We start from the raw sequence: 23446 nt of genomic DNA, 5'->3' as shown, positions 1-23446 counted from the left end.
AAAAAAAAAAAAAAACAAATAAAACAAAGTGAAAAAAGCAGAAACTGGTTTCCCTCCCCTACACTTAAGTCATGCAATGTCCTTAATGCATGGAAAGAATTAAAAACGAAGATGCAATGCAAGGGGGTCATACCTGATTAAAAGTTAATTATCAATGTAAAGAAGTTCATGGAGATCCATGACCTCTTCACTACCAGTATTAGGAAACTCGAGGAATGGTTTCAAACACTGGCCATTAACCTTAGAAGTTACCCCTGTTCCTGGATTCAAAATCTCCACAGCCCCATGGAGATATACATTATGGACAATAAATGGGTCATCTCATCGGGATCTAAACTTACCAAGAAAAAGATACAATCGAGAGTTGTACAATAAGACCTTATCACCAATTGTAAAAGATTTACACATAATGTACTTATCATGGAAAGCTTTAGTCTTTTCCTTGTAAATCCTAGAACTTTCATAGTCTTCATTCCTAAGTTCCTCCAACTCAGATAGTTGGAGCCTACGATGAATTCTCGCATCAGACAAATCAAAGTTGAGCTTCTTGATGACCCAAAAGGCCTTATGCTCCAACTCAACTGGTAAGTGACAAGCTTTCCCATACACCAAACGGTAGGGAGACTAACTAAGATCGATCTTGAATGCAGTCCAATGGGCCCACAAAGCATCAATGAGCCTAATGGACCAATCCTTACGATTGGGATTAACAATTTTCTCCAAGATTTGTTTGATCTACCTATTAGACACCTCTACTTGGCCACTAGTTTGGGGGTGATAAGGGGTAGAAAACTTATAGGTGATCCTATACTTTTTCATTAGGGCCTCAAAAGGCCGATTACAAAAATGAGTACCCTTATCACTAATTATTGCACGTAGTGCATTAAAGCGAAAAAAAAATGTTCTCTTTTAGAAATTGGACCACTACTTTGTGGTCATTAATTTTACAAGGAATGGCCTCTATCCATTTAGAAACATAATCAATGATCAAAAGTATGTACAAATTCCCAAAGGAATAGGGAATGGTCCCATAAAATCGATGCCTCATACATCAAACATCTCAACTACCAAAATAGGGTTGAGGGGCATCATGTTCCTCTTATTGATACGGCCAAAAGACTGGCAGGTAGGACAAGCCTTGTAAAAATCAAAAGCATCTCTAAAAAGAGTGGGCCAATAAAATCAGATTGAATAACCTCTGTGACAGTCTTCTTAGGTCCAAAGTGTCCACCACATGCATGATCATGACAAAAAGAGAGAATAGAATGCTGCTCATGATCAAGAACACATCGTCGGATAATCTGATCCGGACATATCTTAAACAAATAAGGATCATCACAGAAAAAATGCTTAATTTGAGAATGAAACCTATACTTATCTTGGGTGGACCAGTGATCCGGAGTCACACTTGAAACTAAGAAGTTGACAATGTCAGCAAACCATGGTTCACTGGACACTACAAATAACTGTTCATCTGAAAAGTTCTCGTTGACTGGAGAATTGATATTCAAGGAATTGGGAAGCCAGGATAAATAGTCTGCAACTAGGTTTTCAACTCATTTTTTATCCCTAATTTCTAATTCAAACTCTTGCAAAAGTAAAACCCACCTAATGAGACGGGCTTTGGCATCCTTCTTCTGAACTAAGTATCTGAGAGCAGAATGATCAGTATACACCACCACATATGAACCAACTAAGTAAGATCGAAACTTTTCTAATGCAAACACAACTGCTAAAAATTCTTTTTCAGTGGTTGTATAATTGAGTTGTGCATCATTTAAGGTCCTACTAGCATAATAAATGACAGTGGGTAACTTATTAATCATTTGACTCAAAATCGCTCTTATGAAAAAATTTAAAGCATCACACATCAGTTCAAAAGGTTCAGTTCAAACATGTAGTTGAACAATAGGTGCATTGGTCAACTCCTTCTTAAGTTGTTTGAAGGATTCTAGGCACTCTTTAAAAAATTCAAAAGTTTGATATTTGGCAAATAATGAAATGAGAGGTTGGGCCAACTGACTAAAGTTCTTAACAAACCTTCTGTAGAAGCTCGCGTGCCCTAGAAAAGATCGGACGTCCTTAACAAATTGAGGAGGTGGTAAATTATCAATTAAATCCACTTTGGCTCTATCTACCTTAATTCCCTCCTTGGATATTACATGGCCTAAAACAATACCAGATTTAACCATGAAATGACATTTCTCCCAATTCAAAATCAAATTCTTAGATATGCACCTTTTCAAAACTAGAGAAAGATGATAAAGAAATTCAGAATAGGAATTCCCATGAATTGAAAAGTCATCCATAAATACTTCAAAGAATTTTTCGACCATATCAGAAAATATGCTCATCATGCATCGTTGGAACGTAGTATGGGCATTGCAAAGCCCAAAGGGCATACGCCTGTAAGCAAATGTTCTATATGGGCATGTAAAAGTGGTCTTATGTTGGTCCTCTAAAGCAATTGGGATCTGGTTATAGCTGAAATATCCATTAAGAAAACAATAGTATTCATGTCCAGCTAACCTCTCTAACATCTGGTCAATGAATGGCAATAGGAAGTGGTCCTTCCAGGTTGCCACATTAAGTTTCCTGTAGTCTATGCACACTCTCCACTCAGATTGGACACATGTTGGAATTAGTTCATTATTGGCATTGGGAACTACAGTCACACCAAACTTCTTAGGCATTACGTGAACTGGGCTTACCCATTGGTTGCCAGAAATAGGATAAATTATTCCATGATCCAAGTACTTTAGGATCTCTTTCTTAATAGCTTCCATCATCACTGTGTTAGCTCTTCTTTAGGGTTCCGTGGATGGTTTGGAATCATCCATAAGATGTATATGATGTTGCACAATAGAAGGGCTTATACCCTTGATATCAGTCATGGTCCAACCTAGGGCTTCCTTATTATCTTTTAACACTTTAAGTAACTCCTCTTCCTAGTTAGAAGTCAAATTTGAAGAAATTATTATAGGAAGAGTCTGGTCAGGCCCTAGGAAAGCATACCTCAAATTAGATGGCAACTCCTTAAGATCTAGCTTAGGGGGCTCAACTATGAAAGGTTTGGGAATGAAATTGGAAAAAGAGTCCTAAGGGCTCCACAGGTGTGTGAAGACTTAAGACTTTAAAAAAGAATTTTTCACTATCATCATCCAACTCATCTATACACTCTTAGAATTCTGAATCAAAATCAATATCAAAGATGATAACTAAATCATCAGAAAAATCCAGAAAATCCTCAAGTATGTTGATCTCTTCTTCCATATGTGGTTGCTTGCCTATCCTAAACATGTTAAACTCAACAGTTTGGTTACCAAAAGATAACCTTAGGAAACCATTACGACAATTGATTAATGCATTACTGGTAGCCAAGAATGGTCTTCCTAGAATTATTGGGATTTCATCATTGGTTGAGAAGGGCTTGGTATCTAACACAATGAAATCAACAAGGAAAACAAATTCCTCCACTTTTAGTAAGACATCCTCAACCATCCCTTTAGAAAATTTTAACAGACCTATCTGCCAATTGAAGAGTAGTTCTAGTGACTTTCAATTCTCCCAATCTAAGTTGCTTGTACACATGGTAAGGTAAAAGATTCACACTTGCGCCAAGGTCAAGTAAGGCATGCTCAATGTAGGTGTTGCCTATGACACAAGATATGGTAGGGCTCCCTGGATCCTTATACTTGGCTGCTATAGACTGAGTAATTATGGAACTAATGTTACTTGCCAAGAACGCCTTTTTGGGCACACTAGTGATACATTTGTGAGTACACAAATCTTTCAGTACCTCTGCATAGGCAGAGATCTGGGATATGACATCCAAAAGGGGGATGCTCACTTCTACCTTTTTGAAGACTTCTAAAATTTTGTCCATGGAAGCAGTATTCCTTTTGTTTACCAAGCGATTAGGAAATGAGACAGGATGAACATAAGGACTGCTAGGGATTCGCCCTTGTTCAAAAGAATCATTTTTGGTTTTCTCAACCAAATCATCTTTAGTTTCAGAAAAATCTTTAGGTTCATCAGACGAACCTGAAACAAGAGGCACACTTGTGTCCTCAACTGAAGGAGAGTTAACATAAGTAATAGATGAGGAAGATTTAGGAATGCTCTATTGGTACTCTCTACCACTCCTAAGGGCATAAACAACATTACATTGGTTAGAGGGCCCTTGTTGGGTCTGACCTTGTACTATATTTAGTAGTGCATTAGCTGATGTTTGTGAACTAACAAGCTGATGATGCTAAGGGTTAGGCTCTGGTTGACTGGGTAAAGTTCCTTTCTCCCTCTCACGCATAATTGAGACAACTTGAGTAAGTTCTTTGGTAAGATTTTGATGGCTTGTCCTGAGGAGGGTCATATTTTTTTTCAAGTCACTTATTCTACTTGCCTCTCTAGTGTTGGTAAACCCAGGGGTTGCTGATAAGATGATAGGAGAGGGGCTATAGGAAAACTGGCCTAAGGTCCTACATTTGACCTAGGAAAAGTATTTTAGGAAAAAGATTGTTGTGCAAAGGGAGGCCTTTGGAGTCCAGGTGGACCTTGATTATGGAAATTAGAAGGCCCTGCTTGGTTGCCTTGATTCCAAGAGAAATTTGGGTGATTTCTCCATCCTGGATTGTAGGTATTACTATATGGATTATTCTGGTATAATGCATTAACACTATCATTAGAAGTGCCCCCAGAGGTGTTAGGGCATTCTTCTAGGAGATGTCTAAGGGATTGGCACCAAGCACAAATTTTAACCAAATTGACTGATGATGGCTCTCTAGGAACAATAGCCTCAATTCTCTTCATTAGGCTATCCAAATGGGCTTCCTTGGCTACTATTTCATCCACAAAATATCATTTTCCTCCTATGGTTCTTTCATTCTCTTGGGTTGATTCCCACTCACAGGTTTTGTCAGCTAAGTCAAGTAAGAATTCCCATGCCTTTCCTTCATCTGTAAAGGATGTAACTCCCTCAGGGCACATAAACTCTATTATTTGTTTAGTTGGGTAATCAATACCCTCATAAATTATTTGACATAAATGTCATAGGTCTAGGCCATGGTGAGGGCATTCTTGGAGTAGATCCTTGAATCTCTCCATAAGTTTGGAAAATGACTCATTAGGCTTTTGCCTAAACTGAAGGATATCACTTCTAAGCTTATTGGTCTTGTGAGTTGGGAAAAACTTCTTAAGGAAGACAACTGTGAACTGTTCCCATGAGGTTATGGAATTTGTGGGTAACCCATACAACCACTTCTTAGCTTGGTCTTTCAATACAAAAGTAATAAACCTAAGCTTAACAACATCATCAGAAAGCTGTTGGATCTTAATTAGAACACATACCTCTTCAAATTCCCTTAGAAATAGGTATGCATCCTTAGAGGTCAACCCATGAAAGTGGGGCAACATAGTGATGTATTGAGATTTGAGTTCAAAATTATTACCCTGGGCTTGTGGTAGAACTATGCAGGAAGGTTGGGCTGTTCTAGTAGGGTAAAACCTATCTTTTAGAGATTTAGGTGAAGGGTTTTGATGTTGGTCTCCCATATTGAAAGGTTTTAAAGAGAGTAAATATATAGGATTACTACTTGTTGAATCTATTCTTTCTAACCGATTCTTAGTATTACGTATCCACCTAACACTCATGTAATAGAAAACTACCCACAACTAGAGTAAAATAAGCACAAAAGAATAGATAGCAAAACTTTTTTTTTAGGATTTTTTTATTTTTTAAATCTTTTTTTTAGCTTTTTGGGAGCTTACCGGCAAGGATCCGGGGTTGCTTAAGTCAATTCTTAAGGTACTACTACATGGCAAAACCTATCTTTATCATACTGTGAGGCATGACGACCTCTACCGATACAACTATTATTGCAAGTTGTTCTTCTCAGGAATTCAATAAAAGAAAAGAAAAAACAAAACAAAGCAAACAAAGCACTCCGATTTACCAAAAGAAAGCGAAAATTAACATGGAACTATCTCGCCAGCAATGGCGCCAAAAACTTATTGGGATTTAGAATGTAACCGCAAGCGTACGGATCAGTGTAGCTATGGGTCGAACACAAAGAGAGCAGCCACTTTATTTTTTTACTTATTTTAATAATACGAAAGTGAACCAATTAATGGTTGTGATCTAATTCTAATTATCGTCATAATTATATGTATCTAAAATAATGTCCTAACCATTCATCTATGAATTTAAAGACGCAAGCCACACAATTAAAATTAAATAAATAAATAACTGAAAATAAACAACCCACGCAATTTTAAAAAAAAATAATAAAGGGAAAAAATGCTAAAATAAAAATAAAGTAAAAGAAGGGAGAAAGCTAGAGAGAGACTCACAAGTAGGTTTCTCTACTTAGCCCGAGGGATGCATCATAATATGAGCTTCCCTACTTGACCAGAGAGTCACTCTTACAAGGGTTACTTTACTTGGCTTTAGGGAAAGGGAGACAATTAAAACAAAAGCAATAAATTGATGGTTCTATGGCTAAGAGGGGCAAAGCCAACACATACACTAGCCATGAACCTTGGGGGAAAGGGATAGCAATAATGTAACGACTAAAATTAAAATTCTAAATTAAGAAAGAAAGGGTAGTCAGAAGAGGGAATGAGAGGGGGGAGAGAAGACTACTGAAGGAGCCTACTTACTTGAATCCATGCTTAAACTTGAAATCTTGAGTGATTTGAGATACTACCAGTACTAAAAACCAGATTTGGAATAAACCAAATTTGAAATTTCTAGTACTAGAGAAAACAAATCTTGAAAAAAAAAACTGAACTTGAAAAAAAAAAGATGCTCTACGGCTCGTGACCTTGTCACCTAGATCTAAGCCTAGAACTATAACTTTAAAAATCAATTGCATAAATCACAAACATAAAAGACTGAATAAGAATAAAAGAGTGTTTGTATTAATTGACATAAAAAATTATTACAAAAGTGATTAAAGCAAAAATAGAGAAGAACTAAAACTAAAGAGTGAGAGAGGGAGAGAGAGAAGAAAACTAAGCATAAACTAGAAAATAAACTAAGGGGAATAAAATAAACTAGGAGGGGGGAGGAAGGGGCTTTTATAGGGTTTTTTTCTTGCCTCCTTCCTTCTACAAGTCTTCTTTAAGAAAAGAAAGAAAATTAAATTAAATTAAATCTTAGTAAAAATCCTCATTTTCTGAGATATTGTGTGAGGAAAGAGAGAATCTATTTCCATAATTAACAAATTCTATTCTTTTCTTACAATATTCACCAATATCTTGTAATCTTGATTAAATCAGAAAGGAATCTCTGCATAACATCTTCAAAATCTTGTGAGGTGGCAAGGAGAGAAAATAATCTTCAGGATTTTGTAGGAGAGAGGATGTGGTACCAATGAGTGGGTCACACCTTTGGACTGGTTCTTGATTCACTTTAAACACTTTCTCTTGTAGACTTGGAAACTAAAAAAAACAAGAAAAATAAAAGTAGTACTATCCAAAGTGAGGCAAAATGTACACTTATATCCCTAAGATTTCATACATTATTGTGCTCATCACACAAGTTTCCTATACCATTAATTGATGAATTACTTGATGAGCTTCATTGGTCCCAGTTCTTCACCAAATTGGATCTACGATCGGGTTATCATCAAGTTCGAGTAGTGAAGGATGATATAGAGAAGACAACTTTTTGTACTCACCATGGACATTATGAGTTTTTGGTAAGGCCGAATACCAATGCTCCATCAACATTCAAGTCCTTGATGAATCAGGTGTTTCACGAGCATCTCCGTAAGTTCATACTGGTCTTTTTTTATGATATTCTTATTTACAGTAGGAATTGGGAAGACCATCTATTGCACATAGAGCTCACCTTGAAGATATTACACTCTAACCAATTATTTGTTAAGAAAGGAAAGTGTGAGTTCGGCCAAAGGAAGGTCCACTATTTGAGGCACATCATCTCAGGAGAAGGAGTAGCAGTTGATCCAGATAAAATAACTGCAATGCTGACGTGGCCAAAACCCAAAATTGTGAGGGCAATGAGAGGGCTTGGGTTTAATGAGGTATTACCGTAAATTCATTCAAAATTATGGTGAAATAGCCTACCCGCTCACAGAAATGCTGAAAAAGAACCAATTTAATTGGAACGTAGATGCTAATGTGACATTTGAGAAACTGAAGACAACTATGACTCAAGCTCCTATTCTTGCTCTACCTAATTTCAATAATGCGTTTATTGTGAAATGTGATGCAAGTGGTATGGGAGTTGGTGCAGTATTGTTACAGGATTGGCCAATCGCATACTTCAGTAGAGCTTTGCAAGGTAACAACTTGTTACTGTCCACATATGAGAAAGAGATTCTAGCCATTGTTATGGTTGTTCAAAAGTGGCATTCCTATTTAATAGGATGGCAATTTGTGGTTCACACGGATAAAAAAAGTTTAAAATACTTGTGGAATAAAAAAATAACCACTCCCTCCCAACAACGTTGGCTATATAAATTGATGAGTTATGATTTCCTTATTGAGTACAAGAAGGGAAAAAATATTATTGTAGATGCATTATCTCGGAGAGAGACAATAAGAGCAGAAGAAGGAGATTCGCCACCTCATCTAGCCGCACTCTCTCACCCACTTTCCAATTGGGTGGCAACAGTTAAGGAGGAAAACGTGGAGAATCCTACTTGCAAGGAACTCTTGAAATGAATTCAAGAGGTGGAGGCCATTGGACCTTGGGGAGAAAAAGAAGGGAAAATCTTTTATAAATCTCAAATTTTTCTCACTAAAGATTCCCCCCTTATCTCTGATATTCTCGGCCAATTCCATAAGAGTTTGCACGAAGGATTCCACAAAACGTTTCAACGTCTCAAGACCACTTTCTATTGGCCGAATATGAGGGAAACAATCTTGGAGTTTATCTCCAATTGTGATAGTTAGAGGCATAAGTATGAACATACCGCTCCTGTAGGGTTACTTTAACCACTTCCCGTTCCTAAACAAATTTGGGAAGATATCTCAATGGATTTCATCAAAGGGCTACCTAACTCTAAGGGGCGATCGCTTGCCTAAGTACGCTCGCTTTTTCCCTTTATCTCATCCGTTCACAACTGTGGGAATTGCCAAATTATTTTTTGAACAAGTTTTTAAACTCTATGGGATGCCACGCACCATAGTCTGTGATCGTGATCCTACGTTCACAAGTAAATTTAGGGAGGAGTTATTCCATCTTAACGGAACCAGATTTAACATGAGTTCAGCCTATCATCCGCAAACAAATGGGCAGACTGAAGTGGTGAATTGAACCTTGGAGATGTATCTACGCTGCTTCTCGAGTGACAACCCTAAGGAATGGAGTAATTGGATACCCTAGGCAAAATACTATTAAAACACAAGTTGGCATTCTTCCATTAAGACAACCCCGTTTGAGGTTGTGTATGGGTGGCCACCACCTACCTTACTCACCTATGTTCCAGGAACTGCCAAGGTGGAGACCGTTGGCATTCAGTTACAAGCAAGGGATCAAAAGCTCAAAGAATTGAGGGCTGTACTTTTTGAGACCCAGAATCGCATAAAGCAGGTCTATAATCGAAAGCATAAGGAGCGGGAATTCCTAGTAGGTGATTGGGTCTATCTCAAATTACAACCCTACAGGCAACATTCAATGCAGTTGAGGAAGAATCAAAAGTTGGCACCAAGGTATTATGGTCCATTCCAAATCAGTCATCGAATTGGGAAGGTTGCTTACAAGCTGCAACTACCAAGTGACACACGTATACATCCAGTTTTTCACGTTTCCCTATTGAAGAAAACTATTGGGCAACGAATTCCAGTTTAAGGGAAACTTCCCAATATTGTAGGAGAAGCTGATGAAATGCGTGTTCATCCACAGGCCAGTTTAGACACAAGAGTTCCAAAGGGAGTGGAACAAGTGTTAGTGCATTGGTAAGGACTCTCCCTAGCAGATGCCACATGAGAGGATCACAAGGAGCTTTGTCAACAATTTCCTTCTTTTTAGGCTTGAGGACAAGCCAGATACAAGAGGGAAGGATTTGTTACGTGCCATATTTGGGTGGTTACAATATGTAAGTGGGGTGGTCATTGCATGTAATTAGTAGGGAATTAGTTATGATCGCATGTGAGAGTTAATATGGGGTAGAGTTACTGTGAGTTAATTATTATCACATATGGGAAGTAGTTATAAGGGATGTTATTATCATATGTAGGATCGGTTATGATCACATGTGTGAATAGTGGTTATTTTATGTAAGGAGTTAGGGTGGTTATTATTTTATGTGGGATACAGTTGTAAAGGCATGGGAATGTGGGTTACTATAACCAATTCCTTATGTACTTATTTAACAGGAGAATGAAAGTAAGGGAGTATCTTTAAGCCTAAATTATTCTCTTCGGAGACTGAGGACCTGGCTACCTCCTAATCAAGCCTAACCCTAAAAACTACACATATTTTCAATAAAAAAATCACTCTTCCAAGATAGGGAAGTAGGGGCACGTATCATCTCACCTGTTTTTTCCATTAGATCCCACCCCAAGAAGCAGCAAAATAACGACTACCTGACTCGACGAAGCTTTGGAAACTGAGATAAGAAGCATTAAGAGAGATTAAGAAGAGAGCCAAGAGAAACATAACACTTATTGAAGCGAAACATCGTTGGAACTGGCGATTGATTGGGTTCTCTCATTCTTCACCATACCAAGACTTACCAGGAGTCGATGGAAAGAGCTTATCCTCCAAAGAACACATCTTCAATTCTTTTCTCCCCTTTTGGGTCTTTGTAATTTTTCTTCTTTAGGGGATTTTATTTTCCTTTTTTTTTTTTTTTTTTCTTCTGAATTGAAAGATAAGATTGCTTGAGAGAGAAGAGCAGTAGATGCAAATAGAATTAGAGGATTCTCCTCCATCTATTGTGACCCTTTTCTCTGCAAGGGACGAAAATGGCGTTTTACTCAACAATTGTTGATGCAATTGCAGCATATAGGAGTTCTCCGATAGCTTTGTTCATGATTGTTTCAAAGCCACCATTGTTTTCGACAAGAAGACCAAGGAAAAAGTTGATGTTAAGCAACAGAGAAGTGGAGAGGAGGAAGAAGAGAAGTGGGAGAGCCACCATTGAAGTGGTGCGACGTTGCTGGCCATGGTGGTTTTCCTTATTTCTTCATGAAGAGGAAGACGCTAAGATGGATGTAGTGAAGGAGGGGCAAAAAAAAAAAAAAAAAAAAGAAAAAAAAAAAAAGAAAGAAAGAAAGAAAGAAAGAAGGGCAAAAATGAAAAAAAGGAAGTGTGGGTGAAGGTGTGGCATTGTTTTGGGTATTTATGTAAGACTCAAACTTAATTTGAGTAGTTTTGTTAACATAAACATAGGGTGGGTAATTTGGTAAAGGGAAACTTAAAAGTGATTAATCACGTAATTTTAACCAATATAAATCTATTGGGCATGGGCTTACGATACACCTAGGCACCGTTTGATAATGTTTTTGTGTCTAGAAGTAGCAGAAATGAATTTTCACATTTTTTGAAACAAAAATGGATTTTTTGGTGTTTGATAAACTTGTTTCTCAAAACGTTCTTTGCAGACATAATGCCACTGAAAAAGCACAATAGTATCATCAGATGCCCAAAAGGGAAAGAGGGTTCGGTTGCCTCTTTAGGTTTAAATAGTTGAGAGATTTATCGGGCACAACAATTTTTTTTTTCTCTCAAATTCGTTTCTATAAACGACAAAACAAGTATGAATTGTTTCGTCAAAGTCGTTTCTAGAATTGTAAATAGGCATAAATTTTGATTTATGTTTCTAGAAACGGGTGAAACAGAACAACTTTGGACCCGTTTGATAACGTTTCTGCCTTTTCTGTTTAAAGAAACGGCAGAAACATAAATTTTTATTTCTAGAAACAGAAATGGAATTGAAGGTGTATGATAAGTCATGTTTCTGGAAGTCAATAGTAATCAGTGAAAGAATGGTCATGAGTCATTTCCAGAAATGGAGAAACAAGTTCTATTTTTAGAACTTGTTTCGCCTGGGTCATTTCTTGAACCATAAATAGGTAGAAATTTCAATTTTTATTTCTGAAAACAAGTGAAACGAAACAGTTTTATCAAACATTTTTTGTTCCATTTCTGTCATTTCTGGAAACGCGTTTCTTGAAACGTTATCAAACGGGCTTAATCAAACGCTGTTTCTCTGTTTTTGGGAACAAGAAAACGCAGAAACAAAACGTTGTTGGATCAAAATTGGGAAGGGACAACCCAAAATCAAAACTTATTGGGCCTGGTTTTGGGCTGGACCGTCCACGAAAGCTGTGTCTGGTCACCGGTGCCCTAGAAATGAAAACTGTACGGCTCGCTTACCCGTCAACTGTCAAGTGCACATGGCTTTTACAGCTTCCCCAAACCCCTACTAATCTTTTTTATTCTCTCGCACCCTCGACCAGTCTTGGATCTCAAGGGCACACCGGACGAACACATTCGTGTCGCTGGATTCTCAAGAAAAAAATCGCCGGAAAATTCGACCTCCAATCGATCGATAAGACATGTCTGTCAGCGTTTCGATACCGTCGGCATCCCTCCGACGAGATAGAGAAGAGGAAACTTATTCGAATCCCAGAGCTTGTGAGTTTTGCTTTCCATTTTAGCTTTGGCTGATTGATTATCGGGGATTCCAATTTCCTACACAGCAAATATTTTGTACGGTTCTCGTTTCGTCTAATGAATATCTTGAATTTTGGTATATTCACTGAATTTAGCTTGTATATCTACTGTATATACGTGATTGATTTGCTTTCCATTTTGGTATCAAAAAATTTATTAAAAAGGAACCATGGCCGTGCTTGATAGTCACCTAAATGCCAATTCGATAAAGTTGACTGAACTGAATACATACCGCGGAAGGTGTGAGTTTTATAGCAGAGGTAGTATAATTATGTGCAATCTGAAGTCTGGGCTCCTGGACCGATCCTATTGTTTGTCTGGGTTTTGAAATATCGGGCATGGGTTATTCTTTGCTTGAGAACCCGGAAAGAAAATCCAGATTGGAGGGATAATTTACCCAAAATAATGGAGGAGAGATAAGACTGACACGTTTAAATTTTTTAATCTGATGCACTTGAGGGGGTTCCCTTGAAGACAGATAATGTTGCATTTTTTTTTTTTTTAATGGAATTGAATTTTAGAAACTCCAACATTTGTTGAAAATGTCAAATGGCAATGCTTATGCCTTCAATCCGAAATAAATAATGGAGCATGCAGAAGTCCTGGGAGTACTGGAGAGTTGGAAAGCTTACAATCTGTTTTTGTGTCAGAAAAATAGAAATTGCGATTATTGGAAGAAATTAAACTACCTGAGGATCAGTTTGATCTAATAATTGAAGAACTGTATTGGTGCGTGACTCTGTGACACCTAAACTGGTGATTAACAGATTGAGAAATCTCCCCCTAAAATGAAGTTTTCCTCAAGACAGCTTTGACAATTGGTTGTGGCATCATCATCCACCCCCTCCCCCCCCTGCGGTTGGCCAGGCAGGAAATGCTTGCTCATTAAAAGAAAGGGAAGGGATTTATGGATGGGAGATTCCTACCATCGACCCCATTTTATAAGGGGGCAGGGGCATTTTGTTTATTTCAGATGCGCATTCTCGCTCTATTTAATGCAGGCTGTGCACATGCATGACTGTGCATGTAACCTTTTACCTTAAACCAGAACGAGAAAAAATGAAGAATGCCTGTCACGTGGACACAGATTTTGGCCTTGAAGCAATGCTAACATGCCTAGTAATGCTACTGATTTTCTGCGACTTCTACTTCTACGTTAGCATGCGCATATAACTCAACCCATTTCTGTACACAAATATGAATTTTTTGCCCTGGAGGAGTTTCTGGTTGGATTTGACCTTCTTTAAAAATACATATATAGAACTATATAGTTAGATTAGGTAGGTAGTTAATGCTAACCACACTAGGTGGTAATTGAATAAATAACTTGAGACACATCTACATGTACATATAAATAAATTTATTTCTTACATGGTATAAAAATAATTTCTGGGCACCCCTAAAAAAATGTAATAAGTAAAGATAAGGCGATAATTTAGTCATACACATACATATATAAAAATGGTTTGATCTGTTTGTAGCACTTAAAAGAATTATTTATATCATTATATGATGTGAGAGTCCCAAGGATTAAAGTATTGGTATCGGTCGCCCCAAATTTAAGATACATATCGGAGATATGCTAAAGATCAAGGATTAAAGTAGTAATATCGGTTGCCGTATCGGTCAGCTAAATTTAAGATACGTATCGGAGGTTATCGTATCGTATCGGAGATACTTTAAACCACGTGTGAGACTAAATTTGAAATATTTAGAAATAAAATGCTTTTTGAGTCCCTCATCTATTTCTTTCGCTTTGAGGGTTTGACACTTAAATTTTTTTTGTGGGATTTTGATGGTGTTGTCCTTGTAACATATTTGAAAAATTGAGTAGTTGATTGGTCTATAATCTGTATCAAAGGTAAATTTAATGAACTAAATGGTTCAGAAATTGCAGAAGCTTGGTTGGGTAGAGGAAAGAATTCTTTGATGAGATCCAGTCATTCTTTATTTACATTTCTTGGATAGAAAATTGTTTTTGTTGGTAATTCACTGGAAAATTAATAGGTGTTCTCTCTATAGAAAACATAAACAATGAATCACAACTTGTAGACTGAGGGATTAAAAAAAAAAAAAAAAAAAAAAAAAAAAAAAAAAAAATCCAGTATTAATCTTTGGAATAATCCTCCCAATTTGTGTTTAAGTTTAACACACTTACTATCGTGTTCAGCTCTCAAGATGTGAGTGAGGAGGTTTCTGTCTCACTTTTGTCTCACATTTTGAGAAAATGGAACTTGGGGGTTTTTATCTTCTATGGCTATGCTTGGAGGCCTATTCTTTGATGTTTCTACAGAAAAATCCTCAAAACTTAATATGAGAGGAGCACATCTTTAAACATTGATATATCATTGGCTCTGATTCCATTGATGGTGTAGAACCTGTTGCTTTTACCTTTGCTGTAAGGCTACAATTGGTGGTCATTTCCTTGAGTGTTTCTTAAGGCAGTTGCCAAGACATGATGTGAGACCCACTTGCCTTCTAAGAAATTGTTTCTTCATGTTTACTTCCACAGCCTAGCTTATGGAGGATTAGTGATTCTTCCCTCTTACAGTCTTACTTGAGCTTCCTGACCTGGGGTTGCATTGCTCATACTTCATGCAGCTAAGATCTGTATAAGAAATTTTTATGGGCATAGCTTTAAACTCTAATTCTATCCAGTCTTCAGTATATAATTGCTGATTAGTTAAATTAGAATCAAGACAGTCTAGCAGTTCTTGATTGTCCAGTTGAAATGGATGTTTACAAAACAAGTCAATTTTTGCGGGCATAGCTTTGAACAGCGATGAAAGATGATACAAAGAGCAAGCAACATGCTACAAGGGTTTTCCTTTCTATTTTTTGGTATGAAAACTGCACTACAGATTTTCTACAGTAAGAAATGGTTTGTGAAATAATTAGAAAAATTTACTAGTGGAAGAACTAGTAATGGGATTTAAAAATTTAATTGATGTGAAACCTAGTTTGAAACTAGTAATTGTTTCATATGCATGCTGCCCATGATAAATTTTTGGATAGTGGAAATTTTCACTACTGGGTACAAGAGAAGGGGGAGATAGGAAAATTCGATGGAATGGGAGCCATGTTGTGTGTTTGAGAGTTCTTACAATTACAGATGATCCGTCTACATAATTCTTTTCCTCTCTTTCTCTCTCTCTCTCTAAATTTAGATTTCTATCCCAGACTCAGGTGCCGGGAAAAGGGAATTGACAGCTGAAATTGATGGCGAAAGATGCTCATCCAGTAGGACCGCGCCACGAAATTACAGATCTTTTATGAGCACTATAAAATGCTTTGGGGTGGACCTGTCCCCAGATAATATAGCAGTTGCGATGGTATATTTTGTCCAAGGAGTCTTAGGCCTTTCTAAACTTGCAGTGAACTTTTACTTAAAAGATGACCTTCATCTTGATCCAGCAGAGGTACTTTAATACAATTTTCAAATATTTTTTGGATAATTTTTAAATACTATTAGCATCCATGCCGTCTACCTGTACCTCATATTTTCTTTATCTTCATATCTTGGTTTTATTACTATTGAGTGTTTCAAGCCTTTTTTGTTTCTCTTTTTCCTTTGCTTTGGTGGGGGGGGGGTGTTGTTGGAGGTTTGGCTATTCAGTTGCTTACATTACTAATCAGTTACTTTTGTCGTTGCCTAGAAATTATAAAATTATGCTTTGTGTTTATAATGTGCTCCTGAGTAGCTTAGAGCAAAGGAATAAAGTTTATTTTGTTGAAGTTAGGCCAGTATTTTGAAGAGAAAAGTCACAGGACTGACAAATTTTACCTCTTCAATTAGACAGCAGTGATATCTGGTTTCTCTGCATTGCCTTGGCTCATAAAGCCTCTTTATGGGTTTATCAGGTTGTATTCACATGATCTCTTGTTTTAATTTTTTACTTTTATTTTTTATTATTGAGGAGAATTCATTTCCTTCTTGTATGTTATCTTATAACAAGTGATTTCTCATTGCAGTGACTCTTTTCCACTTTTTGGTTACCGAAGAAGGTCCTACCTTGTTTTATCGGGGCTTCTTGGGGCACTCTCATGGTCTTTGATGGCCACCTTTGTTGACAGCAAATATGACGCTGCATTTTGTATTCTACTTGGATCTCTTTCTGTAGCATTCTCAGATGTTGTAAGTATTGGCCTATATTTTTCTGAGTAACATTCCATTTTTCGGTAGTATATGTACCTGGTTGGAACATTTTGTATTCTACTTGGATATATTTCTGTAGTATTCTCAGATGTTGTAAGTATTGGCTGTATCTTTTTCTGAGTAACATCCCATTTTTCGGTAGTATATGTACCTGGTTGGACATGTTAGCTCGTCTTCAATGCATACCTGACCTGTTATGTCAATTAGATTCTTTTCCATCTATGTGACTTGGTTATTCTCATATGCCTCAAACAGCCTTTCTGAGTGATGATAATTTTTTTTTTTCCTAATGTATTTGAGGGAACATAGAAATAAGAACCAAGTTGACACTCAGAGAGGGAGTCTGTTGAGATGGTTTAGCCATGTGCTTGAAAACCAATAAATGCATCAGTGAAAAGGGAGTGATACGGAATAATTTGGGAGCAATGAGAAGGCTGAAGACTGAAGTGTCTTTGGTTGAAGTGGTGAGAAAAGACATGCATGCTCATCAGTTTACAAAAGATGTGTCGTAGAGTGAAATGGTGGACTGTGATAAATGTAGCTGACTTCAAGTAGTTAGTGTAAGGCTTTAATGAGTTGAGTTATAAAAATATCTTTATCACCTTCGTTTTCATTGCCATCATTGTCATTGCTGTATTCATCGTCATCTTTTGTAAAGGAAAGCATATTAAAAGCTCTCTGATTGGACATTTGAAATGGGCCCTGTAGTGAGTTCTGGCAGAAGTTAGAGGAACATGATCAGACTGAGCAAGTTTTATCTGGACTCCTCTCTCATGTGCAACTCTGGCTGTCTGATCTTGATTACTGTTTTTAATGTCCACATTTCTCAAACAGTGCTATCTATATGCCTAGGAAACTCTAAATGATGGGGTTGCCTGTAGCCCTGGTATTGCCCATGTACTTTTTCTAAATTAGTAGCCCAATCAGTGGCCTTGTGCTCCAGGCTCTCTTGTTGATATATTTGTATGTTATATATGAAAAAACTACATCCATAAATAACAGTCATATGTTTGTTTGTTGGCTAATGTCTTTCTTAGCTTAACCAGTAGAGCTGTGTCTTGTGTACGACGTGGTGTAACAAATATATGCAATATATATGCACATAAAAGAAAATAAATTGTAGTGAAAGAGGAAACCCTTTTTTTTTTTTTTCGGTTTTTCATATTACAGAGTAAAAAATGATATAATGTACCACACAATTTTTATATGTAACTATAGCACAATAAATACAACACAATGGAAAAACATATCGGACATACTCTTGACTGGGAAGCTGTCTTGCCAAAAAGGTCTCATCGGTGCATGCCTCATTGCCCTAGGTTGACCTTTCCTAGCCTATGTCATCTAGCTCCTTCTGTAGCACACCTCTTTATCAAAATGGTTCTGCACGTGTTTCTTGAGTAGACTGTTTTCTATAACTGTAAAAAGCAGTAGATGTAATTAGATGTGGAAAGTATATTAACTTGTCAACTTTTTTTAAGCACTCATTTGAAGTATGTGTAGTACTATGACAGGAGAAAGTTCATTGGATTTTGTCACAAGTCTCTGTATCTCGAAGATTTATTACTATGCTCTTGTTATATAGATGTAGAAATTACCAATTTGTTCAAGTGTTCAGCTCGAATATTCTCTTAATTGTTTGCTATTGATGGAGTTCCATCAGATGTTTTACCAAGACAATTAAGAGTATGCATATTTGAATAAGCTAGAAACCTTTTACTGTTTGCATTTAAGATGGGCTGTGGTAACAAGAATTTCAGTAGTTGGTCATCACATTATCCTTGGAATTGTCTCATATTCACAAGGTTGCTTCTGAAACCAAATTATGTTGCAGGTTGTAGATTCCATGGTTGTCGAAAGGGCCCGCGGTGAGTCACAAATCACATCTGGATCTCTTCAATCTTTATGTTGGGGATCTTCAGCATTTGGGGGGATTGTGAGTGCTTATTTTAGTGGCTCCTTGGTCAATGCTTATGGTGTGAGGCATGTTTCCTCAATGTGCTTAGATTTTATTGCTTGAGCTGATTGAACCCTAGCCAATAACTACTGTTGGGTTTGTAATCTGCAGGTTTGTTTTTGGTGTGACGGCATTGCTTCCCTTGATAACGTCTGCAGTTTCTGTTCTTGTTAAAGAACAACCTATATTGGGTACCGTGAAAGGATATGGTCTTTTTCCTGTTGGCACGAGCTTTCTTGAAAGCTCTATACAGAATATGATTCAGTTATGGGGTGCTGTAAGGCAGCCAAATGTGTTTTTGCCCACCTTATTCCTTTTTGTGTGGCAAGCAACACCACATTCAGAGTCCGCCATGTTTTTCTTTACGTATGTTCCATGACAATCAACTAAGGTCATTTTATCCTTATTTTTCGGTTGATTTGCTTCACAGATGCTTCAACTTATTTCAATTTTCCCTATCTTTTCCTTTTAACCTCAAATTCTGTTTTGGTTCCTTTTGGGCTTTCAGGACAAACAAACTTGGTTTCACTCCTGAATTTTTAGGTCGTGTCAAGCTTGTTACTTCAATTGCATCTCTGTTAGGTGTTGGGCTGTATAATGGGTTTCTGAAGAATGTTCCTCTGCGGAAGATTTTTCTGGTGACAACAATTATAGGTTCAGCTCTCGGGATGACACAGGTTTGTGCAGGGATGTGTGTAAGATTTGCCTACATTTTAGAGTTATATATCACTGATCATGTTTAATGTTTAATTCTAGTACATGTTTCTTTCTCAGATATTTCTTGTTACTGGACTAAATCGGCAGTTTGGTGTAAGTGATGAATGGTTTTCGATTGGAGATTCTCTGATAATAACTGTCCTTGCGCAGGTAATTTTTTCCCCTTCCATTGTAAGCATTTTGCATGTCAAAATGTTTAAACTATCAATTGTGATTTTGGTTTATGTTATAGACTTTTGCTCCATTATATTTGATATGGAAGGGAAGGAGTTGCAAAAATGAGATGGTACCATGGATTTAACTTCTTTTGGAATCTTGTCCATAATATTTGGAAGGTTCATTTGATTGACAGAGATACTGTAGTGATGTTGGGCCCAGGACTTTGATGTTGAGTATTTCAACCCTGCCCCTGCTTAGGAAGTGGTGATGGGGTATCAGAATCTGAAGTGGATTCATGAACTGTATAAAAACTTAACAGGTAGTTACCATGGGCATCTAACAATCATGTCTGCATTTGTTCACTTGAAAAACTACGAAAAGCCTTGATGCCCTTTTGAAAAGCCAAACCTTAGGTTTAAACTCTATGTGGTCTTTTCCCGGAAAACCTCTGCAGCGAAGAGGACCTGCGGTGAAGTGCAGGTTGTGCTACTGACACGTGGCCAACAGACCATCAGCGGCTGAGAAACTTCACCCGAATGCCTCTGAAGTCCCGACCCGTTGAAGTCGGATACTCTCCCAAAGCCACTCGAAAACATCAAACGCATTGAAAGGAAAAAAAAATCTTCAACAGAGTAATGAAATTGAGGACGAAACTAGAGAATTGGAGACTAACCCAGTAGAATCTGCAAGCCCATTTCAACTCAAGGGGATATCAATGTTATACGGCATCCGATGGTGACGACAACTATCATGTTCTTTCATGGCACTCAGAGACCCCTGCTGCTGCCTATCAAACTTGTTCACCACATTCAATACCACATTGGCAGAGACATGGCAGACCACAAAGACAACCAAAATGGTGAACCCAAAAATCGATCTTCTGAGATCCATTCCTCTGTTTCCCAAATCAGTATCCAATTTTTCTAGTTTCATAGAAATAAAAGAAACCCACAGAGGGAGGAGGAGGAATGCCATATTTCAATTTATACAGAGAAACTGAGAGTAAAGAACACACTCTCGGTGTTCCTTTTCCATTTGCTTCCAATAGTTCTACCTATCCAGAAAAATTTTCGGCCCACGAATGTGGTTCTGATCCTTCCGGTGATGCCAGAAGTTGTTTCGATATACGATTTTATCTGGTTTGTATTTTATTTGTTAGCCCTGATCCGGAAGTAACCTTTTCCTTTCCTTGTGCAGTAGTACCTCCCAACAAGATTAATCCATTTGGATCTTGGTCCATGACAGTAGTCTCCACGTCTTTCAACGGCAAAGCATTCTTTATAGATAGAGATAGTAACCCATATGGATTTGCATCATTACCTCCTCTGATCGATGAATAACAATCATACAAAATCACATAGCAAGGAGATCATTCCCATTACAATGTTGGTCGCGGAACAAGAAGATGGAGAGAGAACGAAGCAAGAAGGAATTACCTCTCGATTTAGGAAGGAAGGAGAGGAGAAGATGGAGAGAGGGCGGTGAAATTCCCTGCTGGTGCTCGTTCGTAACTTCGAACAGAGGACACAGGTCGAGATTTGGGAATGAAACAACAAACCCTAGCTTTTCGGGTGGGCTTGGAGAGAGTATCCTGCTTCAACGGGTCGAGATTTCAGAGGCATTTGACCGAAGTTTCTCAGCCGTTGATGTTCTGTCGGCCACGTGTCGACAGCACTACCCTCACTGCACTTCACCACAGATCATCTTCGCTGCAGAGGTTGTTTTTCCGTCTTTTCCCGTTTCCCAGTTCATGCATTCATATTCATCTTCTTGGCCAGCTGCCTTCAAAAAAGTCTTGTTACAGTTTTATTTCTCTGACCCTAGTGATATATATATATATATATATATTTTTAATGCTTACAATTTCCCTTCCTGTCCCTAAACCCCCAACCCAGTACCCCAAGTTGAAGATGGGATTCAATTTCAATTCTCAGACATGGCAACTACAGGCCACAGTCATTTCCGGCTAGCTAGCCGACACCTTCAACCCTAGTAAAGATCTTTTATTAGTCTAGAAACTTTCTTGGGCATTGTTTACTTAAACTAGGGAGTTTTGTTTTATTTTTGTTCCGAGTCAGACTAAGAAGAGAAGGTGGTGCTGCACAAATCTAAATTAATACATATTGGTGAAACCCAGATAGTGATTTCGTGCTTGCCTTGATGTGGATGTGGCATCAATCATGAACTAGTTCCTCATTTCATCCTATTGGTTTTGTTTGATGCTTCCAGATTCCAGTTCTCCAGGCTGTCTGACTCAGTCCCATCTTTTCTCATCAAACCTGTTAGGCATTCAAGCTGTTTTCAGTATCTCTCTTAAAATCTTATTTCATTTCTCACCAAACTTAAAATCTTGTCATGGTTACAGAGTTTACAACTAAAGAGAACCAACTACTGTGCAGCCTGTTATAGACAATGCGAAGTATTTTTTATGTTTCTTTGTTTGGAAACTTCAAACAAGTGCACATCAATTCCTTTTTCTTGGGTCTTTAAATTTCTTAAAACCCCACATGCCTATTTTGATTCTATGGATACATTTGGCCCAAATTCTCAACACGTACAGACTTAGGCTCTCTTTGGCATAGTTTATGTTTATGTTTATTACCTATTTATTATAATCAATTATAATAACAGACTATGGACTATAAACAATAATCGTTTGGTTGCTACTAGATATAATAGATTATATAATAAAGAATAGGTTTAGTATGCGTAATGTAGAATATATTATGTAACATTGTTCATTCTCAGTTGTAGACCAGGATATTTAGTTAGAACTTGGAATTAACCAAAACCAACACAAATTCCAGCTAATCTAGATTTGTCAATCCATAGGATTTCTAGGGATAGGGAGAGAGGCCAACCCAATTGGTAGAGAGAGCTAAGTTTCTGACTCTTGTTTTACTCTTCTTCTTCAAGTTTTGATCTACATCAGAGAGAGAGAGAGAGAGACGAAGGTGCAGAATCATTGGATGTTTTAACTTTTTTTTTTTTTTTTGGAAAACGTTGGATGTTCCTAATGGGTTTAACACTTTCACCAAAGGATTGGACTCTATTTGAAGGGATTTTTAAAAAAATATGCCAATTGACCTTTTACCCTAGTTTTGAGCCATTAAAACATGGGCTCGTTAATGGTCTAGCGCAGAGCAATAATAATCGCTTTATCCCAATAAATCATAAACACATCTCTGCTTATTTATGAATTTATTGGTATATTGATTTATTTTAATGAGAAATAGGGGTCATAAACCATACCAAACGCCTCTATTTATGTTTATCTGTCAGATAAATATAAATTTAAACTATACCAAAGAGAGCCTTAGTCAAGAATGTCTATGTTTAGCTGTTTAAGGATACGTATGTTTAGCTGTAATTAGTTTTCACACAAATAGGAGAGACAAGAAGTTCCCTGCAAGTATATTTGTGTAGGTCCTGTGACAAGTTCAGAAATAGAAAAACCAGTCCTTGCATAGAGAAGAAGAAGATGAGCTGATTGATTAGGGTATGTTCAGTTCCCTACTTGATAGCAATAAGTACCTATAACAATAAATCTTTCAGTATATGAGTAATCACTCATATACCCTTTACAAAAAAAAAAAAAAACCACAAGAATTCCAAAAATGTCTCGTATGGACTACAGTAGCTATTACTTTAATAGGTCCCATGTGGTGCAATTGGTGGAACAGTGGTTAAAAAAAAAAAAAAAGAGTTCAGATAAGAAAATTGGCTTCGAGGTACGCAATTAAATATGCTTTCTTTAAAGCTCCCCCACACCCCACACCCCCACCCCCACCCCCACAAAACCCCCCCC

At 37.4% G+C, this 23446-nt stretch overlaps 1 protein-coding gene and 1 non-coding gene across 6 annotated transcripts in view; both read left to right on the top strand.

Annotated features, from left to right (window-relative positions):
- The first annotated feature begins 5056 nt into the window (after positions 1-5056).
- LOC122087238 lies at positions 5057-5163 on the top strand. The gene has a single exon (XR_006142722.1). It is a non-coding gene; the product is annotated as a small nucleolar RNA R71 (small nucleolar RNA).
- A 7197-nt stretch (positions 5164-12360) lies between these two features.
- The window catches only part of LOC122084721 (folate-biopterin transporter 1, chloroplastic-like), a 12448-nt gene continuing 1362 nt past the window's right edge, over positions 12361-23446 (top strand). The window contains exons 1-9 of one of the 5 annotated variants that reach the window (XR_006141977.1): positions 12362-12610; positions 15830-16068; positions 16446-16510; positions 16622-16784; positions 18640-18788; positions 18874-19128; positions 19271-19439; positions 19537-19629; positions 20836-21355. Coding sequence is in view for 4 of the 5 variants with exons in the window: in XM_042653181.1 (XP_042509115.1) it covers positions 12532-12610; positions 15830-16068; positions 16446-16510; positions 16622-16784; positions 18640-18788; positions 18874-19128; positions 19271-19439; positions 19537-19629; positions 20836-20838 (1215 nt within the window). In the remaining variant the exon portion in view is untranslated. Of the gene's footprint in view, positions 12611-15829; positions 16069-16445; positions 16511-16621; positions 16785-18639; positions 18789-18873; positions 19129-19270; positions 19440-19536; positions 19630-20835; positions 23437-23446 lie in introns of those variants that run through there. The other 4 variants (XM_042653181.1, XM_042653171.1, XM_042653177.1 and 1 more) reach the window with 4 other exon arrangements.

This window comes from Macadamia integrifolia, chromosome 1 (genome assembly GCF_013358625.1).
Source record: "Macadamia integrifolia cultivar HAES 741 chromosome 1, SCU_Mint_v3, whole genome shotgun sequence".
NCBI lineage: Eukaryota > Viridiplantae > Streptophyta > Magnoliopsida > Proteales > Proteaceae > Macadamia > Macadamia integrifolia.
Note: the sequence above shows the minus strand (reverse complement) of the source record. Positions and strands in the feature narration are given on the sequence as shown.